The sequence below is a fragment of the Monodon monoceros genome, unplaced genomic scaffold, assembly GCF_005190385.1.
Source record: "Monodon monoceros isolate NGI ecotype Baffin Bay Population unplaced genomic scaffold, NGI_Narwhal_1 Super_Scaffold_20, whole genome shotgun sequence".
Lineage (NCBI taxonomy): Eukaryota > Metazoa > Chordata > Mammalia > Artiodactyla > Monodontidae > Monodon > Monodon monoceros.
Window position 1 is genome coordinate 132,675,120 of NW_021703777.1, and position 21,903 is coordinate 132,697,022.

The 21,903-nt window shown below is 50.1% G+C and overlaps 1 protein-coding gene and 1 long non-coding RNA gene across 3 annotated transcripts in view; both read left to right on the forward strand.

Annotated features, from left to right (window-relative positions):
* Positions 1 to 13,942: 13,942 nt before the first annotated feature.
* BLOC1S4 (biogenesis of lysosomal organelles complex 1 subunit 4) lies at positions 13,943 to 16,079 on the forward strand. The gene has a single exon (XM_029234547.1). It carries the CDS (start codon positions 14,305 to 14,307, stop codon positions 14,956 to 14,958), a length of 654 nt encoding a protein of 217 aa, XP_029090380.1. The 5' UTR covers positions 13,943 to 14,304; the 3' UTR covers positions 14,959 to 16,079.
* A 2,368-nt stretch (positions 16,080 to 18,447) lies between these two features.
* The window catches only part of LOC114903161, a 19,110-nt gene continuing 15,654 nt past the window's right edge, over positions 18,448 to 21,903 (forward strand). For both annotated transcript variants that reach the window (XR_003795644.1, XR_003795645.1), the window contains exon 1: positions 18,448 to 19,732. This is a non-coding gene — a long non-coding RNA (uncharacterized LOC114903161). The remainder of the gene's footprint in view (positions 19,733 to 21,903) is intronic.

Sequence of the window (21,903 nt, forward strand, 5' to 3'; positions counted from 1 at the left end):
TGGGGAACTTACTGAGGACTATAGCCTGGGAAACAGTCTCTCAGATGGCTCTTAAGGATCTGCTCCAAAGAGGCAACAGAGGAGCCAGGCTATATACGAATTTTTTTTGCTGGAAAAAAAACATGTTTCAAATATCAAAAGATTACCACTAATCACAAAGAAAGAGACATCTCAAGTTAATGACTTCGGTGCTTTTCTGTGCATGGGAAGATGCAAGAACCTGAGGTGAATGAAATTTTTCCTTAGATACGTATCTGAACTATCTCGGGGCTGGTATGTCCAAAGCACAAAATCCTTTCTATTGTTCCATCCCGAATTCCTCTCAGGGCACACCACAGTGAGGTGAGGGGGCAACCACAGTGGCTAATGGCTTGATCCTTGTATTAACAGAACTGGAATGGCAGACAACATTGTTTTTGTTTACATGATCCACTGGAAAACTGAGGCCCAAGTCCACAGCACTTGTGCAAGCAGGCCCCCCACACACACACAGTCTTTTTTTTTAATGGATCATAAATTTTATTTCAAAATGTAAACGTCGCTAAACACGCATATACGTTAAAACAATAAAATTTACAATTTAGTTAATATTTTTTCTTTTTGCACAGGACATCATTACAATTTAGAATCTATGCCTTACAAAATACATACAAAGTTTTATCTGAGCAAGCCAAGGCCAGACTGGGAACTGTACAACTGTCATACTTCACTGTAGCGATCCAGGATAGACGAAACATGGCTTTCTGAAGCATGGTGTGGTGCTGGTTAAAAAACAACAACGACAAAAAAGTTCCTACAGAAAAGGAAAACGTGTGCTGGATGCAAGTGGTCTTGGACCCTTGGATTCTACCTTGGGATTTTGGCAAACAATTCCAGAGAAGCTCCATCAATGGCTTTGAGAGGAGGAGGGGCCCTTTGTGCAGAGTCCCGGGGCGGCCGAGACCCCGCGTGCACCCAGCCCACGCACACGGCCATCCCCGGCCCCCCGGGAGCCACAGCGGCCCGCGCCCGACAACCCCCAGCTGCTCAGGACAGCGACGCCTCCACCCCTCAGGGTCCTGAGCACTTGGCGCAAGGGACTCCCCAAGGCGAGGCTAGGCTAGGCGAGGCGAGGGAGCAAAGCCTCCCACCCACACACCCAGACAGGCACCCGGACCCAGGAATGGACGCCTGCCCCCGGGTGTCTGAGCCACACTGGGAAGTGGCCCCTGGAGGGCAGGCTAGGGAGGGAGGGGTACGGCCTGGGACAGGTGCCCCAGGGCTGAGTGGGAGAGACGGCCTCCAACCAGATCTGTGGTTGCCCGGCAGGCATTCAGCTTGGTTCCCAAACGAGCACTTGCAGCAGCCTGTCGCCACGTCACTAGGAAGACGGCCCGAGCCCTGGAAGAAAGCTGCTCGTGCGGCCCCGCCGGCCCCCAGGCGTCCTGTGTCCCCGACAGGGAATGCGTGGGCACACGATCTTTAGTGTTACCGTGTCTAGGGGCCACGGGGCGAGAACACGAACTTATCACTCATCCCTGACACACAGGGTGGTTAGAGATCTCCTCGCAGACATTAGTTTGGTAACGATTTCGTTTTAATAAACTCTCCCTGAGGACCCGCTCCGTGCCAGGTGGCTAGGGCTGAGGCGCCAAATCAACCTTTGCTTTGGGGAGTTCAGGGAGGTGGGGAAGGCAGGCAGCCGGGGGCTTCGCAGCCCCCGGTCACAGTGTCTGGTGTAACTCAGTACTTCCGGTGTGGAAAAATCACTATCACAACTCAAGAGTTAAAACCCGTGCCCTCAAGACCCAAGGGAAAGGCCGTGACCGGGAAACGGGAAGGGCGGCGACAACGGCACAACCGCCCCCTCCCGCGGGCACGCGCCAGCTCAGTGTTTCCACCCGGGGTGTGGCCGTAAAGGGGTCCCGGCGTGTCGTGAAAGGGGCTGCAAAGCAACAGAGCGTCGGTACACGGGGCGGGGGCCATTTTGGGTGTGGCTTTCGCGGCTTTCAGGCGAAAAGCATTGCTTTATCAAAAACAAAACTCAAAAACCTGTTGCCCGCTACAGCGGCGCTTCGCGGAGCTCAACCCCGCGCCCAGCGCTCGCTGTCGGCCGGCCGCCTTTCGGGGATGGTGAGCGGGCCCCGAGGCCGCGGGGCGGTGGCGGCGCGAGGCGGCCCGTAGACGCGAAGCGGGAACGTGCGCCCGACGACGCCTGGGAGAGGTTCCCAGGTCCCGCGCTCCACGCCTCCCGCCCGCCCGCCGGGGCGTCGCCGTCCGCGAGCGCGAGCACGTGCGCGCGAATCTGAAGGCGCGCCGGCTGCAGGAGAGGGAGGTGGGGGTCGCGGAGGCCCGCGCCCGGGACCCCGCCCGCAGTGCGGCGCCGCGGCGGAAGAGAGGGTGATAAGCCTGTGCGAGGAGGTGGAGGAGGCGGAGGCGGCGGAGGCCGCGCTGACGGCGAGGAGGGCCGCGGACTGCACCGGCTGATACACGGGAGCGGGTGTGACTGACGACGCGGGGGCGGGTGGGCCCCGGCCCGCCGGGGGAGGGGAGCCCGGCTCGCCCGGCATCGTAGCCTCCGCGCTGGGCGGCGGGGGTGGAACGAGGATAATACCCCGCTCAGCTTCTCGCTTAGATATCGTTTTATTTTTTTTAACGTTGGCAATTAGAAGAAAATGATTTGATATGTTGTTGTGAACCGTAAAGACCCCTTCTAGTAAAATATTTGCAGAATGTGGACCAGCTCAGTCGCTGGGGTGAAAACCCCGGCTGTAGGGTCAAAGAAAGAAGAGGGGGCGCCTTAGAGACCGGCTGCGATGCGCCTGCACCGTCTCAGATGACCTTAGGGCAAGTGGTCGCATTTTGCACGGGTGGTCGCGGTTTCTTGTTTGTCTCCTCGGTATGAGAGTCTTAGAATTTACGTCGTGTTGATGAACTTCCCCCGCTCGTACTCTCGATTATCAGCTGATGGACTCCGTTCAGCTGGTAAGGAGGATGACTGCTTGGAGAGGCCGAAACCAAGAGTCTTTCGTTTTCTCTCCTTACGTTTCTTTCTGCGTTTTCGCCCTGTTAGACACTAAATCTCCGGTACCAGTATGGTAGATGGTTTCAGTATTATATTGTCATATGTGGATTTTGACTGTTAGGTGCATTCAGCTTGGAAAAGACAGCTTTTAAGTAAATGCCGTTACGTAAAGGAACAGGAACAGGGCCTAGATTGTAAACTGCTGTGTGGTCCTATTTTTGTTACTGTGATTTTATTGTATTTTTAAAGTTTGAAAGTATACTGTTGTGCTTTGCTATTTTTTAATGCTTCCTGGAATTTGGGAGCCAAGAAAGAGACTTGAAGTCAGAGTTCTGCAAAAAAGAATGGGGCTTCCCTGGTGGCGCAGTGGTTTAGAGTCCGCCTGCCGATGCAGGGGACACGGGTTCGTGCCCCGGTCCGGGAAGATCCCACATGCTGCGGGGCGTCTGGGCCCGTGAGCCATGGCCGTTGAGCCTGCGCGTCCGGAGCCTGTGCTCCGCAACGGGGGAGGCCACAACAGTGAGAGGCCCGCGTACCGCAAAAAAAAAAAAAAAAAAGAAAAAAGAAAGAAGACACTACCTGGCTGCAGCTGCCAAAGCAAGAACCCAAACCCCAATCAAGGGTGTGGATGCCGCTACTTTGGATAAGATTGAGAAGGCCCAGAGGGCTGTTGGGCACGTCGAGTGGTGGCGTGTGAATTTTGGGGTTTTGCAGTCCAGCACATCAGCGGAGGGGAGCTGTGTTGTTTTGGTTTTGTTTGGTTTTTCAGAATTATAATTTTTCTGTGAAATGTTAACTGGTGTACATCTTGTAACCTGTCTGGTGAGTAACCTGAAATGGGGGATGAGTTCTAGGTACTACATGTGTTTGCTGACTTGGGGCTAAAATTATTTCATATAGTATAATTATGGTTTGAGGGGCTCCTCTGCCGCAGGTGCATGTGACCTGCAGAAGCCTGGCAGGGTTGGGGAGGAAAGCATGCAGCTGGCCACGGTAGGCCCCAAACTGATAGTAGGAGGCATCTTCCAGGTTTAGGTGATGTCCAGGCTAGGTCATCAGAGCAGACGTCACAGGGATTGAGGTCAGAGCTCTAGCTTGTCATGATGAAGTTCATTGGCTTGGAAAAACAAATGCTGAAAGCCAGTTTTTAGAGTCTTTGTGCAAATGACCAAAGCCATTGAGTTGGTCAAGAAAAGTTGAGATATATAAACTTTTTTCAGAATGAAAGTGGCTCCTTGATTGTTGTCATTGTCAAAAGGAGGTCAGATACTTCTGATTTGGGAAATGTGTTCAAATTGAGTGCCCCCAGGTACTGGGGAACATCAGGGAACAAAGTGCTTGTACCCTTGGATCTCACATTCATAAGAAACTTAGAACAGTGCCTGACTGTAGTAAGGCAGGGGGAGAAATAACACTGATAGTGGTAAGTTCTGTAGAAAAAGCAAGAAGGGGGCTCTGGAAGATAGGCTGCTGGGGCCGCACTGCTGTCTTATAGAGGATAGGTCAGGTGACATCTCTGATATAGTGACATCTGGGCAAAGATGGGTGTGTGGAATATACACAGGGCTATCTAGGGAAAGGACACTCCAGGCAGGCGGACAAGCAGGGCAGGGAGGCGAGGAACAGCCTGAGCCCCGAGTGCTGTGGGACAAGGCAGTAGACGGTGGGCAGAAGGAGCACTTTGGGAAGCAGTTTGAGGGTTTAACCAGAGGAGTGACAGGATCTGACCACATGCGCAGAGGCTGTCCGGCCGCCGTGTTGAAAATTGATCACTGAGTAGGGCAAGGATGAGAGTGAGGGAAGCAGCCCGCGGAGAGCTGGGGCACTTGGGGGCCGAGTGGTCGCTGTGGCGCGGGCACGTGTGTGGACTGCATCCCGAAGGCGGTGCAGATGGGATACGCTGAGGGCCTGGGTGTGGATGTGCGAGGATTCGACCATGGTTCTGGGCCTCATGGCCTGAGCGCCTGTTTTTAGGGCGGTCATGTCATTTGTCAGACCGAGGCGGTTTTGAAAGTGAAAGGTGTTGAGAACTCCCTGGCAGGCCAGTGGTTAGGGCTCCGAGCTTTCACTGCAGGAAAGCACGGGTTTGATCCCTGGTTGGGGAACTAAGACCCCACAGGCCGCGAGGCACGGTGAAAAATGGGGAAAAAAGAAAAGAAAACAAAAGAGAGTGAAGGGTGGCCCTAGTAGTAATTAGTGTGGGATCATAAGTGTAAACCAGGACAGCTGAAGGCATCGAAGAGGTTTGGATACCCCGTGTTTATGCTGCGGTGGGAGCACTGAGGAGAGAGTCACCTGAGCATCGGGGAGTCTGAGGGAAAAAGCTTTCAGACCCAAGGACTCTTGGTCTGGGCCTGGAATCATAGGCACAACTGCCCAGGCCCAGGGACTAAGGGTACAGTACTGACCCTGGGGTCCATAGGCAGGTAGAAGCATGGCATGGTGGGGAGGGCTTTGGGGTGTTGTGAGAGAACAGGGAGGCAATGAGGGACATAGGAAGCGTGGTTGTGGAGGTCTTCATACGGCTTTGAAGAGTTTAAACTTGATTCTGTGTGTGTCCATGCTTCTCCACCTGGGGTCTTGTGTTTTGCCCTGTACCTAGATGCGCTGTAGGGTACCTGTTGCCAAGGAATGTATTGATGCATTCTGAATAGTCAACTTACTTGAATGTTTGACAGAAAAAGTATTTTTTTAATTTTTAAAATGACACACCACTGGCTAAAGAAGTTTCCCACTTGGAGCTGCTTCTTGCCCTGTCCTGAGCCTCTGGAGCAATGCTGATATTCAAACTTAAAGTACATCTGAACCCCTGGGGCCTTGTTAAAATGCAGATTCTAATCCTATGGTTAAGGACCTGACTTAGGCATTTCTCACAAGCTCCCGAGTAATGGCATTGCTGCTGGTTCAGGTACCATGCTTCGGGTAGCAAGGCCTTCTGAAGTTAAGGGTGGTTTGCTGAAAACTTTTTGAGAAGCAGAGTAATGGAGACCCATGGAAAGGTTTGAGTAGGTCAACAACACTTTCCTGTTTGTGGTTTAGAAAATGCAAATATGGTCGCGGAAAATGGACAGGGCAGGGGTGTGCAGTGAAGGTGGAGGTGTCACTGCGGTAATTGCACAGAAGGGAAGTGAGGGTCTGACCCACCTCCCTGCCCTAACTTCCTGTGCCTGCTTGTGATGTCTGTCAGAATTGGAACTGCAGCCACCAGTTTCAGATCCATCCCGCCCCCCAGTCTGTCATCCTTGCTTAGTGAAAGGGTGATTGTGTCTGGTGCCATGGGTTACCCAGTGAATAATACCCGGGACCATTGTGAACGCAGCCAAACAGGGCGGGGGGTGCTAGAGTTGAGGACTGATGGTCTGCACGTGCCCTCTCTAGGGGGGGACCCTACCCTCCATGGTCCCTGTCCTGGCCAGACAGTGGATGACGGTGCAGCAGTGCCAAGTGGAAAAGGGCAGCTGGTGGAAATACGGGGAATTCTTTGTGAGTCCCTATATTTGATATGGTGTCTGTTGAGGCAAACATGCTTTTAATTCAAAGAAATACATTTGCTTTTTTTTTTTTTTTTTGCTGTACGTGGCCCTCTCACTGTTGTGGCCTCTCCCGTTGCGGAGCACAGGCTCCGGACCCGCAGGCTCAGCGGCCATGGCTCATGGGCCCAGCCGCTCCACGGCATGTGGGATCTTCCCGGACCGGGGCACGAACCCGTGTCCCCTGCATCGGCAGGCGGACTCTCAACCATTGCACCACCAGGGAAGCCCCATTTCCTTTCTTTAATAAGTGGTAATTGGGATTGTTACCTTTGCTTTCAGCAAACTCATGAAGGGGGAAATCAGTCTTAGGATATGAGTGGCATGGGATAGGTCAAATTCGAAGATCACCCAAGGGGCCAAAAGTGAAAACAGCATTGATCCTGTTTCTCCTGTTACCCCCCGAGCTGAGTTCCTATACCTGCTGGCCAATAACAGGATATTGGGTGTGTGAAATGAGAAGCAAAAGTCTGTATGAACAAGAATCTACTTGGGATCAGGCACTTAACATACTTACCTCATTTTCACACATTTCAGGGGTCATTTTATTTTCCTTATTGTTCGGGTGGGGAAACTTCGGCTGAAAAAACTCTCAGGAACTTGCCCAGGAGCATTGAACTGACTGATGCCGGAGCTATTTCCATAACATCAGCTGGCACCTGGCGCACCTCTGCCTCTTGTCTCAGCAACCTGGTCTTCAGCAGTTTTCTAAACAGCAGTCCATGATGCTGAGCGCTCTATAGAGGGATGCAGCAGTGAGCACGGGTTGGCCTCGAGGATGTTGGGAATAGGCTGTGATGGACCCCGTCTAGGCTGAGGAGAAGTGTGAGGAATCCCTGGGGCTCGGTGGGATTAGGGAGCCCAGATGCAGGCGTCCTTCCTTCTACTGAGGTCCCACGTTCCAGGTGTCTGTTGAGTCTCCAGCAGAGACTGACCAGCTCGTTTCATAGAGCGCGTTCGCTTATGTATTTGTTCAGTTATTCATTCAGCAAATATTTTGCTGGCGATGTACTAGGTCCCGGGACACCGCCAAGCAGTTGGTTCCCTAGTGAGAGTCACTGACCTGTTCATTCGCACACTGGAATATACATGGGAGAGCTAATATGTGCTAGACGTTGTAGCCCCAACTCTTCCACAGCTGCCGCCTTCAAAGGGCTTGTACCATAGTGGGTGAGATGGCCAGTTTAACAGACCCTGCCACAGTGAGTGAGAAGTGCTGAGACTGAGGAAGTGGAGGGGGTGGGAAACAGGAAGGCAGCATTTAACCCAGCCAGGGCGTGGGGAAGGCTCTAGATGATGGAAGCTGTATGGAGAGGTGGGCAGGGGAGAGGAGAGGGTGTGTGGAAGGTTCCAATCTGACTGGCCCCCATCCTCTTAGTACAGAACTGCTGAGGCCTCTGCATCTGGGTGTTTCCTCAGCTAAGCTAGTCCTTTGGACAAAGGCATTTTGGGTCTTGGGCACCATGATGGTGAACTGGCGACAACTAGGTGCATGAAATTTGCACCTTGGGACCCAAGGGCAGTATCTGCTGTCTGAGCCCAGCAGGAGGGAAGATGCTCAAGGGACGAGCTCCTGACTCAGCTGACGGTACAGCAGACAGTGGGTGGTGCGGACGGCATGGGTTGGGGTCAGAGGGCCAGTTCCACTCTCGGCTCTGCCCCTTGCTTATTAATGTGTCACCTTGGACCAGTGACGGTCTCTTTCTGAGCCAAAAAAAATTGATGGTTTTGCACTGTCTTGTCTTTGAGCTTTCTCGGGGAGTTGGCATTCCACTTGTTCGAGATTCCTGTAAAGTAACCAGCCACCTCGTGGACAATGTTAGCCCTGCCCCTTGAGGCAGAGCTTGGAGGACAGGTGTCTGAGGCCCTTTCATAGTCTCTCGGGAATTTATTTTTATGGTCCAGCTACACTGGGACTTCCAAATAGGTTCTGTATTTGGACTTAGAGTTTCGTTAGGTGGCAGAAGATGCCTGGGTTCCAGGGAGACCCTGAGACATTCTCTCCAACTGGAAAAAGGCTACTGGACAAATGCTGCCCCACGGTCATGACATCATTCTTGGTTAGTTAAAGGCATCCTGAACTTGGGGCGGGCTGCACAGTCATTCTTACCATTTATTCAGTGTCCTGTGCGTCACACCCATTTCACCCACATTCCTTACCTCCCACAGCCATAGTTGCATAAATACTCAGAGAAGAATGGATGAAGAGTTCCTTAATGTGGCCCCTTAAATCATCCCTGTCTGATGTCCCAAGTCTTCTTACCCGCCTGAGCAGTCAGTCACGCAGGGAGAGGCTTTGTGGTGGTCACCTGCTCTAGTGGTGGATTTGTCCATCTCTCATTGTAGGTCTGTCAATGTTTTTTGGGTTTTTTTTTTAGTTTTTATATTTATTTTTTTGGCTGCGTTGGGTCTTCATTGCTGCGTGCAGGCTTTCTCTAGTTGCGGTGAGCTGGAGCTACTCATTGCGGTGGCTTCTCGTTGCAGAGCATAGGGTCTAGGCGCGCAGGCTTCAGTAGTTGTGGCTCGCAGGCTCTAGAGTTCAGGCTCAGTAGTTGTGGTGCACGGGCTTAGTTGCTCCACGGCATGTGGGATCTTCCTGGACCAGGGCTCGAACCCGTGTCCCCTGCACTGGCAGGCGGATTCTTAACCACTGTGCCATCAGAGAAGTGCAAGGTCTGTCAGGTTTTTGTTTGTTTGTTTTTAAAGACCTTTTTTTTTTAAAATTTATTTTTGGCTGCCTTGGGTCTTCGTTGCTGCACACGGGCTTTCTCTAGTTGCGGCGAGCGGGGTCTACTTTTCGTTGCTGTGCGCGAGTTTCTCATTGCAGTGGCTTCTCTTGTTGCAGAGCACAGGCTCTAGGCGCATGGGCTTCAGTAGTTGTGGCCGCACGGGCTCAGTAGTTGTGGCTCGCGGGCTCTAGAGCGCAGGCTCCGTAGTTGTGAGCACATTTATCCACAAAAAGATATATTGAAGATGGGACTTTCTTGGTGGCTCACAACTACGGAGCCTGCGCTCTTGAGCCAAAACTACTGAGCCCATGTGCCACAACTACCGAAGCCCATGCCCCTAGAGCCCGTGCTCCGCCACAAGAGAAGCCACCGCAATGAGAAGCCTACGCACCACAACAAAAAGTGGCCCCCTCTCGCCGCAACTAGAGAAAGCCCTCATGCAGCACCGCAGATCCAGTGCAGCCAAAAATATAAATAAATAAATAAATTTATTTATTTTAAAAAATATATATAGAGGAATATTCACAGGAGCTTTTTATAATAGCCCTAAAGCTAAAACAACATAAATGTTTATCAGCCAGAGAATAAATAAAACATAAATTGTAGTATATTCCTTCAATGGTAGATTAATTGTCTATTGCTACATAACAGATTACCCCCAAATTTAGCAGCTGAAAACAACAGATATCTATTATCTCACATAGTTTCAGCTTAGGACATTTAATTAGGCTGCAGTCATCACTGGGCTTGAATGGGGTTGGAGGATCCACTTCCTGTTGTTACTGGAAGGAGGCTGTTTTTTGCTGGCTGTTGGTAAAAGACCTCAATTCCTTGCTATGTAGTTCCTCAATAGATGTCCACAAGAAGTCAGAGCATGTGATTTGAGAGAAAGAGATGAGACAGGCTGGGACCTGGGACCCTTTGCTGCTGTGTGCACACCTGGGCAGACATCTCCTCCAGCAACAAAATACAAAGAAAAGTAACTGCATGTCCTGCCAATGCAGGGGACGTGGGTTTGAGCCCTGGTCCGGGAAGATCCCACATGCTGTGGAGCAACTAAGCCTGTGCGCCACAACTACTGAAGCCCACGCACCTAGAGCCCGTGCTCTGCAACAAGAGAAGCCACCGCAGTGAGAAACCCAAGCACTGCAGTGAAGAGTAGCCCCCGCTCGCCACAACTAGAGGAGGCCCGCGTGCAGCAACGAAGACCCAACGCAGCCAAAAATAATTAATTAATTAAAAAAAAAAAAAGAAAACTGCAAGCATGTGCAGTTGGGGCAAATTATGGACAACAAGATACAAAAAGACCAAAAACCCAACTGCCACTTCTGAAGAGCCGGGAGCAAAAGCAGGGTACTGAGCACGCCCCCTGCACTCAACCCCACCTAAGGGATGGGCAAACCTCCTAAGCCACCCCTCCAGCTGACCCCAGGACACACCTCTACCCTCACCCCATATAAGGAAGCAGCTAGCCCCCCGCCCCACCCCGGGGAGTGAGCAAGGGAACTTGTTACTTGTTCTCCCTACTGCTGCAGCGGAAACCTCAATAAAGCCTTGCCTGAATTTCTTATCTGGCCTCTTATCAATGTCTATAGATCAAGGAGGCCAAGAACCCTGGTGAGTAACAATAACACAACTCCTTTTACGACCTAATCCCTAAGTCACACACCACCATTTCTGCGTTTTTCTATTTATTATGAACAAGTCACTATGTCCAGTACACACTCAACAGGAAGGAATACGCAAGAGCGTGAACAACAAGAGATGGAGATCATTGGGGCTCATCTTGAAGGCTGGCTACCACAGTCTGCTCTCTGGCCACTAACGATTCATGTCCCTCCAACATGCAAGCCGCACCCCCACCGAAAGGCCCCAAAAGTTACATCCTATTGTAGCAGCATCTCCAAGTCCAGAATTTTGCTCTGTAGGTCAGATGTGGATGATCGTAGTTTCTTAACTCCAGCACCTAGACTACAGTGCTACTTGATCTGTAGAACTTTAACACTAAAGAGACAAGTTATATGCCCCTGACACATCCAATATACAATTGTGAGACAGGCATAGGATAACCGTTACAAACATTCCTATTCAAATAAGGGGTGAAATGGGGGGCACAAAGGAGTCACTGGGGCACAGTAATTCTGCAGTTCAGTCTCAAAGTCTACGAATAATTCTCCATGGCTCAACTCTATCATCTGGGCTCTTGGTGCCACCCTTTGAATCATACTTCCTTTTTCATGATAGGTAGTATGTATTTACAGATGAGTAATTTCCTCAGCATGCTTCATGCTTCTAGAAATTTGGGGTGTCCAGAGGCGTTTCATTTTGTACCATCTCTGTCCCTTCTAGCTGCGGTGTTTCTTCTAATATGATGGTCTTAAAATACTTCATAGGCTTCCTTTGAATCTCATTGGGGTTCACTCTATTGGACCAAAGTTCCAAAGACCCTATTGTTTGAGAGGCACGTCTTTAATCTCTTTAAAGAGTTGCTATTCTGGGGCTTCCCTGGTGGCGCAGTGGTTGAGAATCCGCCTGCCAATGCAGGGGACACAGGTTCTATCCCTGGTCTGGGAAGATCCCACATGCTGTGGAGCAACTAAGCCCGCGAGCCACAACTACTGAGCCTGCGTGCTGCAGCTACTGAAGCCCGTGCGCCTAAAACCCGTGCTCCACAACAAGAGAAGCCACCACAGTAAGCTGCTCACCGCAACTAAGAGTAGCCCCCGCTCACTGCAACTAGAGAAAGCCTGCATGCAGCAATGAAGACCCAACACAGCCAAAAATAAATAAAGTTTAAAAAAAAGAGTTGTTCTGACTGAATGGTACTTTGAGCTGCCATCTTTGATTTTTCTGAGTTTTTTTAAAAAGATTTTACAACATTTGCCTCTCTGTTTTCTAAGTTTTCCCCATTCAACCCATAATGATTGATCAACTGGAAAATGGGAGGAAATTTTTTAGACAAAGATGATGTTTTCTTATTTAACAATAAATTGGGCAATCAAAGGGGAGGGGGTTCGATGACTTACAATTACTTTTAGGGAAGGACAAGAAAAAAATTTTAAATACAGTTCTCTCTCTGCCTATGTGGGCCACTATCCCTCTTTAGTATGCATTGTGCATCTACATTTTACAGTAACAAGATTCCCTTAGAAGATGCAGGAGAAAAAAAAAAAAAAAGATGCAGGAGTGCCTGCTTGCCAAAAAAATAAAAAAGCAATTTTCTCCTGGCACTAGCGAGGTAACTCCTTAGGAGAAAACATTCCTTTTCAATCCTGTAAGGCAGGGGTCCCCAACCCCACCGGTCCTTGGCCTGCTAGGAACCGGGCTGCACAGCAGGAGATGAGCGGCAGGCCAGTGAGCGAAGCTTTGCCTGCCGCTCCCCGCCGCTCCCCGTCGCTCGCGTTACCACCTGAACCATCCCACGCCCCCGTGCGTCTCCCATGAAACCGGTCCCTGGTGCCCAAAAGGTTGCAGACCGCTGCCGTTAGGGGTCATGATGACCCACTGCTTGCCTTGCACGTGCGGATCTGGGCTATCTAAACCATCAATATGTTACTTTGATGTATAATCCTTTGTCTCAAGACCATATAATTGTGCTTTGACTTCTAAAAGGTGGAACAGTTCTCAGAGCTTTCTGAAAGACTGTCTCCCAGGTTATAATTCTCAGGTTGGCTCAAATAAAATTTTCCATTTCTTTCTTTGATTGACTGTTGATTAAGAGGTATTTTACAGTCACAACTCCTTGTTTTTTTCTGGCAGTACCCTGGATTTGATCTTTACTATAAAGCTATTTCTTAATTTTGTTTCTTTTTTTAAAAGATTTTTTTGATGTGGCCCATTTTTAAAGTCTTGTCACAATATTGCCTCTGTTCCACGCCTTGGCTTTTTTTTTTGCCACAAGGTATGCGGGATCCCAGCTCCCCAACCAGGGATCGAACGTACACCCCCTTCATTAGAAGGTGAAGTCTTAACCACTGGACGGCCAGGGAAGTCTCTAATTTTGTTTCTTTATTTTAGCCATCTGGAGAGGCTGAGAACTTTCAAAGTCATCAAGAATATCAAGGTTTTGGAATTCCCTGGCGGTCCAGTGGTTAGGACTCTGTCCTTCCATTGCAGGGGGCACAGGTTCGATCCCTGGTCGGCGAACTAAATCCCACGAGTCGCGCGGCCAAAAAAAGAAAAAAAAAAAAATCAAGGTTTAACAGACCTTCCTTTTGCTTATCTCACTTCTCTTTCATTTAAATATGAACAGCAAGAAGAAACTAGGGACAGCAGCTGGGAGACCGTCATGGTTCCTGGACATGTTCTATATCTTGACCTGGTTGGAGGTTATTTGGTTGTATGGATATGTAAAAAATAATCAATGTGTACACTTAAGATACACAAACTTTATTGTATTCCCGTTACACGTTCTTATTTATTTATTTTTGGCTGCATTGGGTCTTCGTTGCAGCGCGTGGGTTTTCTCTAGTTGCAGCGAGCAGGGACTGCTCTTTGTTGCGGTGCACAGGCTTCTCATTGCGGTGGCTTCTCTTGTTGCAGAGCACGGGCTCTAGGAGCGCGGGCTTCAGTAGTTGTGGTATGTGTGATCAGCATTTGTGGCTCGCGGGCTCTAGAGCGCAGGCTCAGTAGTTGTGGCGCATGGGCTTAGTTGCTCCGCATCATGTTGGATCTTCCCGGACCAGGGCTCAATCCCGTGTACCCTGGATTGGCAGGCGGATTCTTAACCACTGCGCCACCAGGCAAGTCCCAACACGTTGGGTTTTTTTTTTTCCCCCAAACGTTCATGTTTTTTTCCGACACGCTCTGAGCGTGAGCACCTGTGCGCGGAGAGCGCCGCGCGCGTGCATGAGCGTTCCGAGGCTGGAAGCAGAGATGGGTGCGCGTGCACACGCGCGGGGCAGAGGAGGCCAGTAGCAAGGGCGGGTGTGCGTGCGTGTACGTGCTCGCGCAGAGGCTGGAAGTAGTGCTGCGTGCTCTGCGTGCGCATGCGCGCGCAGAGGCCGGAAGCGGGGCTGGCGTTCCGGGTCAGTTGCGAGACATGGAAGGTTTCGCGGAGGGCTGTAGGCTGCCGTGCGAGGGGCCGGCTGAGGAGGCCGAGCCCCAGGTGGCGGCCTGGAGCGGGGACAGCGGTAACGTGTCCCAGAGCCACAGCAGCGCGTCGGTGCCGTGGGAGGATGAGGGCCTGGAGTCGGGCGCGCCCAGCCGGGACCTGCCGCTGCTGCGCCGCGCCGCCTCGGGCTACGCCGCCTGCCTGCTGCCTGGCGCGGGGGCGCGGCCCGAGGTCGAGGAGCTGGACGCGAGCCTGGAGGACCTGCTCACCAGGGTGGACGAGTTTGTGGGCATGCTGGACATGCTGCGCGGCGACTCCTCCCACGTGGTCAGCGAGGGCATGCCTTGCATTTACGCCAAGGCCACCGAGATGCGGAGAGTGTACAGCAAGATCGACCGGCTGGAGGCCTTCGTCGGGATGATCGGCGCCAGTGTAGCCAGGCTGGAGGAGCAGGTCTCCAGGGCGGAGGCCGAGCTGGGGACGTTCCCCAGTACGTTCAGGAAACTCCTGCGCACAATTAACGTGCCCTCCTTCTTCAACAAGGCGCCCTCCAGCAGGTCCCAGGGGACCAGCTACGAACCCCCCGTCGTGTTTCGAACCGAAGACCACTTTCCTTGTTGCAGCGAAAGATCTCAGGTCTGAGTCTGCGGGACAGCGCTGCCAGAGGACGGGTCTGAAATTCTCTCGAGTAGTAATCAAACCAGTTGAAAATCCTGTAACTAGACATACATGATGTTGGAGTATGGAATTGTAAAGTTTATTTTTTGCACACTTGATTTCTCAGTATCTTCATCATTTCACGAAGGATGTGTGATTTTCTACGTCTTCCAGTTCAAACTTGAAACTTCAAAGCTGCTTGGTGGGGGGCATCGGGGAAGCAAAATGAATGAATTTACCTGGGCACTGTGGCAGAACTGTTATTTTTATGGATTTTACAGCTCAACTAACAGTATTACCTTTTCAAGATTTGTATATTTGTATACCCTTAGGAAAACTGAGCCTTTAAAGCCTTGTTAATTCGATCCTAATAGTGATTCAGTTTTCAATAGCTTACTTCTAGGATAGATGGTAAATTATTTAAAATTATATTAAGCTTTCCATATAATGGATTGCAAACTGAAGGAAATTATACAATTTCTGAGAAAACGTATTGATTTATTGCAACTCATTCTGAAGTTTTTTTGAAAGTATGACCTCACAGTCTAAGTTTGTCCATAGCAAACGTGTCTATATATGATTCCCAACGTTTGGTTTATAATTAAACATTAATAAAAAATTTAAATTTTATTGGAAAGGGTTTCCATCTGAAAAGGACTGTACGTATTTTCCTTTTTGCTTGTTTGAAAATAGACACGTTGAGTATCAGATTTAAGGAGTGGGATAAAGAAAGTTCACAACATTAAATATTTATTTCTCCTCAAAGTGAACAGTTAAATTATTTGTGTGGTAATATGACTGGTATCAGGATTTTGTTCTTTCACCCCGACGACGTGGAATCTTAAAGATCCCTTGCAGGTACAACAGGCTTTGATCTTGATTTTAATCTGTTTTATAAGGTGGTCCTCCTAGGTAGTAGAACTCAAGCATAGAGCTTAGGTTGCTTTTGTGTCATTTATCGTAGATCTTTGAGGTTTGTAAAGTAGGTGTATTCTCAGCTGTGCGTTGTGAAAAGTCTGATTGTGTAATCTCCGACCTTAGCTTTCATGGACCTTCTGTGTCACACATTTATATATATATATATATATTTTTTTAAATTTATTTTATTTCTGGCTGCGTTGGGTCTTCATTGCTTTGCGCAAGCTTTCTCTAGTTTCGGCGAGCGGAGGCTACTCTTCATTGTGGTGCGCGGGCTTCTCATTGTGGTGGCTTCTCTTTTTGCAGAGCACGGGCTCTAGGTGCGTGAGCTCAGTAGCTGTGGCTCACGGGCTCTAGAGCGCAGGCTCAGTAGTTGTGGCGCACGGGCTTGGTTGCTCCGCGGCATGTGGGATCTTTCCAGACCAGGACTTGAACCCGTGTCCCCTGCATTGGCAGGCGGATTCTTAACCACTGCTCCACCAGGGAAGCCCTGGAAGATAATTTACATCATTATCTGTGCACCTTATATCTAAGGGACCTTGGGTTCTGAAATTCTCTTAGTCGTTCGGTGTTGTTTCTGAGGTTTCTACTAGAGATTAGTGCAGGGCCTCATTGGGAATGGGGACTGGAAGCTGGTTTGCATAGTACAAGACAGATGTTAGACCCAGCTCATTTTTCTGTCTCCAGAATGGAGGTTGGGGGAGCCAGGCACACCCCGCTCTAGCTGGCACTGCCCCCTTCAGACCTTCTCCTGGTTCCCTCCTCTCCTACCCCTGACCAGCTGGAGAGTTAAGAGGGCCCTTCTGGATCTCAGAAAACTGTCCTTCCACCTCTTCCTAAGTCAGTAGCAAAGTTGGGAGGGAGGCCCCCAGTGCTGAGGCTGGGGGAGAGCGGGGTGTGTTGTCATTCTGGTGACTCCTGCAGACTGTGTCTGCTGCCGGGGTCTAGAGTTCCCCCACCTTCTAGAAGAATAAGCAGGGATGGGCATGGGGTCGCATAAAGGCTGAGAGGAGCACACCACCCATCACCCTGGAGTCGATGAGCTTTTTTCTTTTAATTTTAATTGGAGTCTAGTTGACGTACAGTGTTGTGTTAGTTCCTCCTGTGCAGCACAGTGAATCAGCTCTACGTATACATACAACCACTGTATTTTTTAGATTCTTTTCCCACATAGGTCATTACAGAGTATTGAGCAGAGTGCCCTGTGCAATTAGCTTGTTCTTCATTCCTACACCCAAGAGCACAGTAGCCACTTAGAGATTTCAGGAGTACCTAGGACATCCCCTCGTGTGTCCACAGGCAGCCTCGGGCGACCAGGAGTCGCCCCGGAAGCACACATAAAATTGGGTGCTATTTATTCACACATAAAATTCACACATGTGGGACTTCCCTGGTGGCGCAGTGGCAAAGACTCCACGCTCCCAATGCAGGGGGTCCGGGTTCGATCCCTGGTCAGGGAACTAGATCCCACATGCATGCTGCAGCTAACAGTTCGCATGCCACAACTAAGGAGCCCACATGCAGCAACTAAGACCCGGAACAACCAAATAAAGAAAGAAATAAAATTCACACGTGAAATAAGGTGGTTAAGTAGCTTGTGGCTTTTTATCCTCCAAGCCAGAACTTTCAGGAATATGAGACTTAGACCATATGTGAGGAGGTGTGTCCATCGTGAACGTGAGAGTAGGGGTCCTGGAGTCAGACAGCTCGGGACATACGAAGGACATACTGAGAGGAAAAATCTAATAATGGTCTGGAACTTAAAGTTTTAAACTAGCTTAGCTAAACAACTGTCAGAAGGGACAGCATAGGAAGAGGTGAAGCGTTATTTCGTAAGGATTTCTTCCAGCTGCTGAAAGTGACTAAGGAGAAAGGTGGGCTCAGGGTGGCAGACGGGGTCCACGTCACCAGCCGTCCTTGGCTGTGACACAAGTAACAAGCAAGTGCAACGCAGCTGCAATTCTCAACTTGTTACTGACTTAGGAAGAGGTGGAAGGACAGTTTTCTGAGATCCGGAAGGGCCCTCTTAACTCTCCAGCTGGTCAGGGGTGGGAGAGGAGGGAACCAGGAGAAGGTGAAGGGGGCAGTGCCAGCTAGAGCGGGGTGTGCCTGGCCCCCCCAACCTCCATTCTGGAGACAGAAAAATGACCTTGGGCCAACACCTGTCCTGTCTGCCTCATCACCCCTGCTTTCTTTACCAGGAACTTTGCCTCATGAACTCATGGCAGTATCTTCTGAAGACTTTGACTAGGAGTGATGTGCTGTGAGTAGTAAGAGCGCACCTCCAATTCATCAGTGTGCCTCCCAGCACCCCCCGAAAACATCCTCAGTGCATCCTCTGTGTCTGTCCCCACCGCCGCCCCGTCTCACCTGGACCACTCAGCCCTCTCTTAAGTGGTTTCCTGCTTCCCCCATCCCCTCTCCAAGCCACTTTTCATATAGCACACAGCAGTGCAAGGGGCCTTTCAGAAATCAAATATATTGAGTTTTGCCTGAAACGCCCATCAGTTTCTCTTGTTATGTTTGAATAAAATCCAAAATCTGTCCTATGGCCTGCCAGGCCTGCAGGATCTGGCCCCTACGCCCTCACTGGTCCTGGGCCTCTCTCCTCTCACTCATTCACATCTCTCCAGCTTCACCTGGATCCTGGGAGATGCCCAGCGTGTTCCCCTCATAGCACTCACCACCACTGTGTCTGGTTCGTTATTAGATGACTGTCGGCCCACCTCCAGGCGGGCATGGGCTCTGGCAGCCCCACTTCTCCTCGGCTGTATTCTCACCGTGCCCGTCACACTCAGATACCTGTTGAACGAATGACTCACACTGGCGGAGAGAATGAACAGCTAGATGAAAGCCAGGCACCCCAAAAGGAACAGGAGGCAAAGCAGATACAGTAACTCAATCACATGTTTGCTGGGAAATCAACCACCACAGGTGGGCTGAGGACCCCAAGGGAAATAAGACGTGGTTCTTCCCCCAAGAGCTTGACAGGCCAGTGGGAGACAAGGTCAGACACCAACCTAATCCAATCCAAATTTCATGGACGGAACTTGCTAAACCCGTACAAGCAATCCTGTGGGCTCCAAGAAGGCCGCGTTCTTAACCGTGCCTCAGGGATATTGATAGAGAACTTGCAGAACTATCTAAAGAGACTCTGAAAAAGTCAAAAACTTAAAGCTATTTGTTAAAATATTTTACAAAGTGACCTAAATCCTTAGTCCCAGTAATAGAAAAGGAAATGCATTTCTTTTAGAATGAGAGATTTTTCGTTACGATTTTCATCCTCAAAGGGGAGGGGTCAGTCTGTGGTCACATGAGACCCTGGAGCCAGAGGAAGGGAATAACCGGGAACTGTCGCCCCTGTAACTACGGGATTGCCCTCGGCTGCAGGAGCAGCTCCTTTCCAGCAGAGGGAGATGTGGGAACAGGAACAGCCGCCTGAAAGCAGCTGGTCCAGCCCAGCCTTCGGGAAATAAACACGCCAGCACCGGGCAGTCAGAGCCACCAGGCCCTGTCTGCCCAAGGGGCTCACAGTGTGAGGACCACAGCTGTACTCCAAGGCACAGCTGGCTGCTCTTCTTGCCCGGGGCATGGGAGGGTGGACGTGGTAGCTGAGGGCAATGCCCCTCACCCTGCTTGCTGTCCTCGCAGCTCTTCTCTCTACCGGCATGAGCATGCTCATTTATTTGTTTGCTTGTTTTTTCTGTCTCCCCTGCTAGGGCAATCTTTGTCCGTTTTGTGCAGCCCTGGATCCGTGGCTACCATGCTGGCTGCAGCCCTGGATCAGTGGCCACCATGCTGGCTGCAGCCCTGGATCAGTGGCCACCATGCTGGGTGCAGGGTAGGCACTCCAAACATGTCTGCTGGATGAATGAAAGGGGACAGACAGGAGGATGAGCAAGACGTAGAGAACCAGGAGGGCGGAAATGGCAAGGGCCACATCCTTCAGGCTCCTCCGATGTTAATTCAGCTCCTTGTCCTGGCAAAACCAGAAAAACGATTTCAGTCTTTTCTCGGAAAAAAAAAAAAAAGCAGATCCCCTCCCGACACACACACACACACACACACACACGTCACCTTCCTTCCCCCTCACCCCCAAATATCTGTCACTTTCTGTGAAAATGCTGACCCATAGACTTGCTTGATAGCACATTGTTCCCTGTGACACTATTCATTGAGACAGGAACCAGCAGGATGGGAGGTTTGGGGGGGTGATGTGCTATTAGTGATGTCACAATTCTCAGTAGTTTGGGACACCTGAGTTTCAGGTGCCAGCACTACTACTTTATGAGATTGTTCAGGAAGGCATCTGAGTTGTGAATGGAAGTGTTCTTTTATTCTTGTTAACTGATTTTTTAGTCTTTTTTCCCAAAAAAAATTGTAGTGAAATACACATAATATAAATCTACCATCGTAACCACTGTTCGGTGTCCAGTTAGTGGCATTAAGTACTTTCGCACTGCTGTGCAGCCGTCACCACCATGCATCTCCACAACTCTTCATTTTGCAAAACAGAAACTCCGTCCCCATGAAACACCTCTGCACTCCCTCCCCTCCCCCAGCCCCTGGTGGCCACCATTACAGTTTCTGTCTCTGTGGACTTGACTGCTCTAAGGAAGGACCTCATACGAGCGCATTCACATAAGTATTTGTCTTTTTGCGACTGGCTTGTTTCACTGAGCATAATGTCTTCAAGTTTCATTCCTGTTGTAGTGTGTGACAGGATTTCCTTCCTTTCTAAGGCTAAATCATATTCCATTGTATGGGTAGACCACACTTTGCTTATCCATCCATCTGTTTTTTTGTTTTTGTTTTTGGCCATGCCGTGTGACTTGCGGGATCTTAGTTCCCCAACCAGGGATCGAACCCGGGCTCACGGCAGTGAAAGTGTTACCGAGTCCAACAGGCCAATAAATCGGGAGATGAGGTGATGAGGCAAAAGGAATATGACTTTATTTGGAAAGCCGGCAGACTGAGAAGATGGCAGACTAATGTCTCCAAAACACCATCTTCTCAGGGTTTGGATGCCAGTTTCTTTTAGAGAACAGACAGGGAGAGGAGGTGGGGAAGTAAAGTAAAAAGACCGTAAGTCTCGCAAATATCTCCTAGAATGGCCAGCTTCGGGGAGGGGTGTGTTAATTTCATCTTTCTTGCAGCCATTCACAGGTGGACAGGGTCAGGATGCTTCCCTGACCAAAGGCACTTTGGTTTAACATTCAGACAGAGTGGCAGGGTTCCCCGAAGCAGGCCATTATGTATAGGCTGTATCCTTTTAGCGAACAAAAGCAACGGGAAGCAAAGGTGAAAGTAAAGAAGCAGATCCAGCATGGAGCCAGGATTGGCTCTTTCCTGTTACAAAAACACCAAGTCCTAACCACTGGGCCTCCAGGGAATTCCTGATATCCATCCACCTGTTGATGGGCACTTGGGCGGCTTCCACCTTTTGGCCATCGTGAATAACACTGCTATGAACATGGGGGTATAAATATCTCTTTGAGATCCTGTTTTCAATCTTGCGGGGTATGTACCTGGAAGTAGAACTGCTGGATCACATGGTGGTTCTATTTTCAATTTTTTTGAGGAGCCACCATACTGTTTCCCACCCAGCTGTTCTATTGACATCCCCACCATCAGTGCACGAGGGTTCCAGTTCCTGCACATCCTCAGCGACACTTGTTCTGACAGTGGCCATCCTGATGGCGTGAGGTGGTGAGGAGGTAAAGGTTTCTCAGGATAGATGGTGATGGTGATGATGGGGAAGCGCCACCAGGGATAACAACCACCGTAGCGGGCGCTCCGTGCGCCTGTCTTCCTGTTCACCTTCTCCCCCACCACCCAGGAGGAGGAGTGATTTATCAGGGTACTGTGTGCGAGCCTCGGGCACCCCTGGTTCATTTCTCAGCTGGATGGAGTTACGGAATTACAGCCATTCTGTAATTACAGCCGAAGTGAGGTGATATCGCACTGTGATTTTTTTTTTTTTTTTTTTTTTTTTTTTTTTTTTTTTTTTTT

What these genes read in the sequence shown, in the direction of transcription:
- BLOC1S4 (XM_029234547.1), top strand. Translation starts at nt 14,305, where the DNA reads ATGGAAGGTTTCGCGGAGGGCTGTAGGCTGCCGTGCGAGGGGCCGGCT.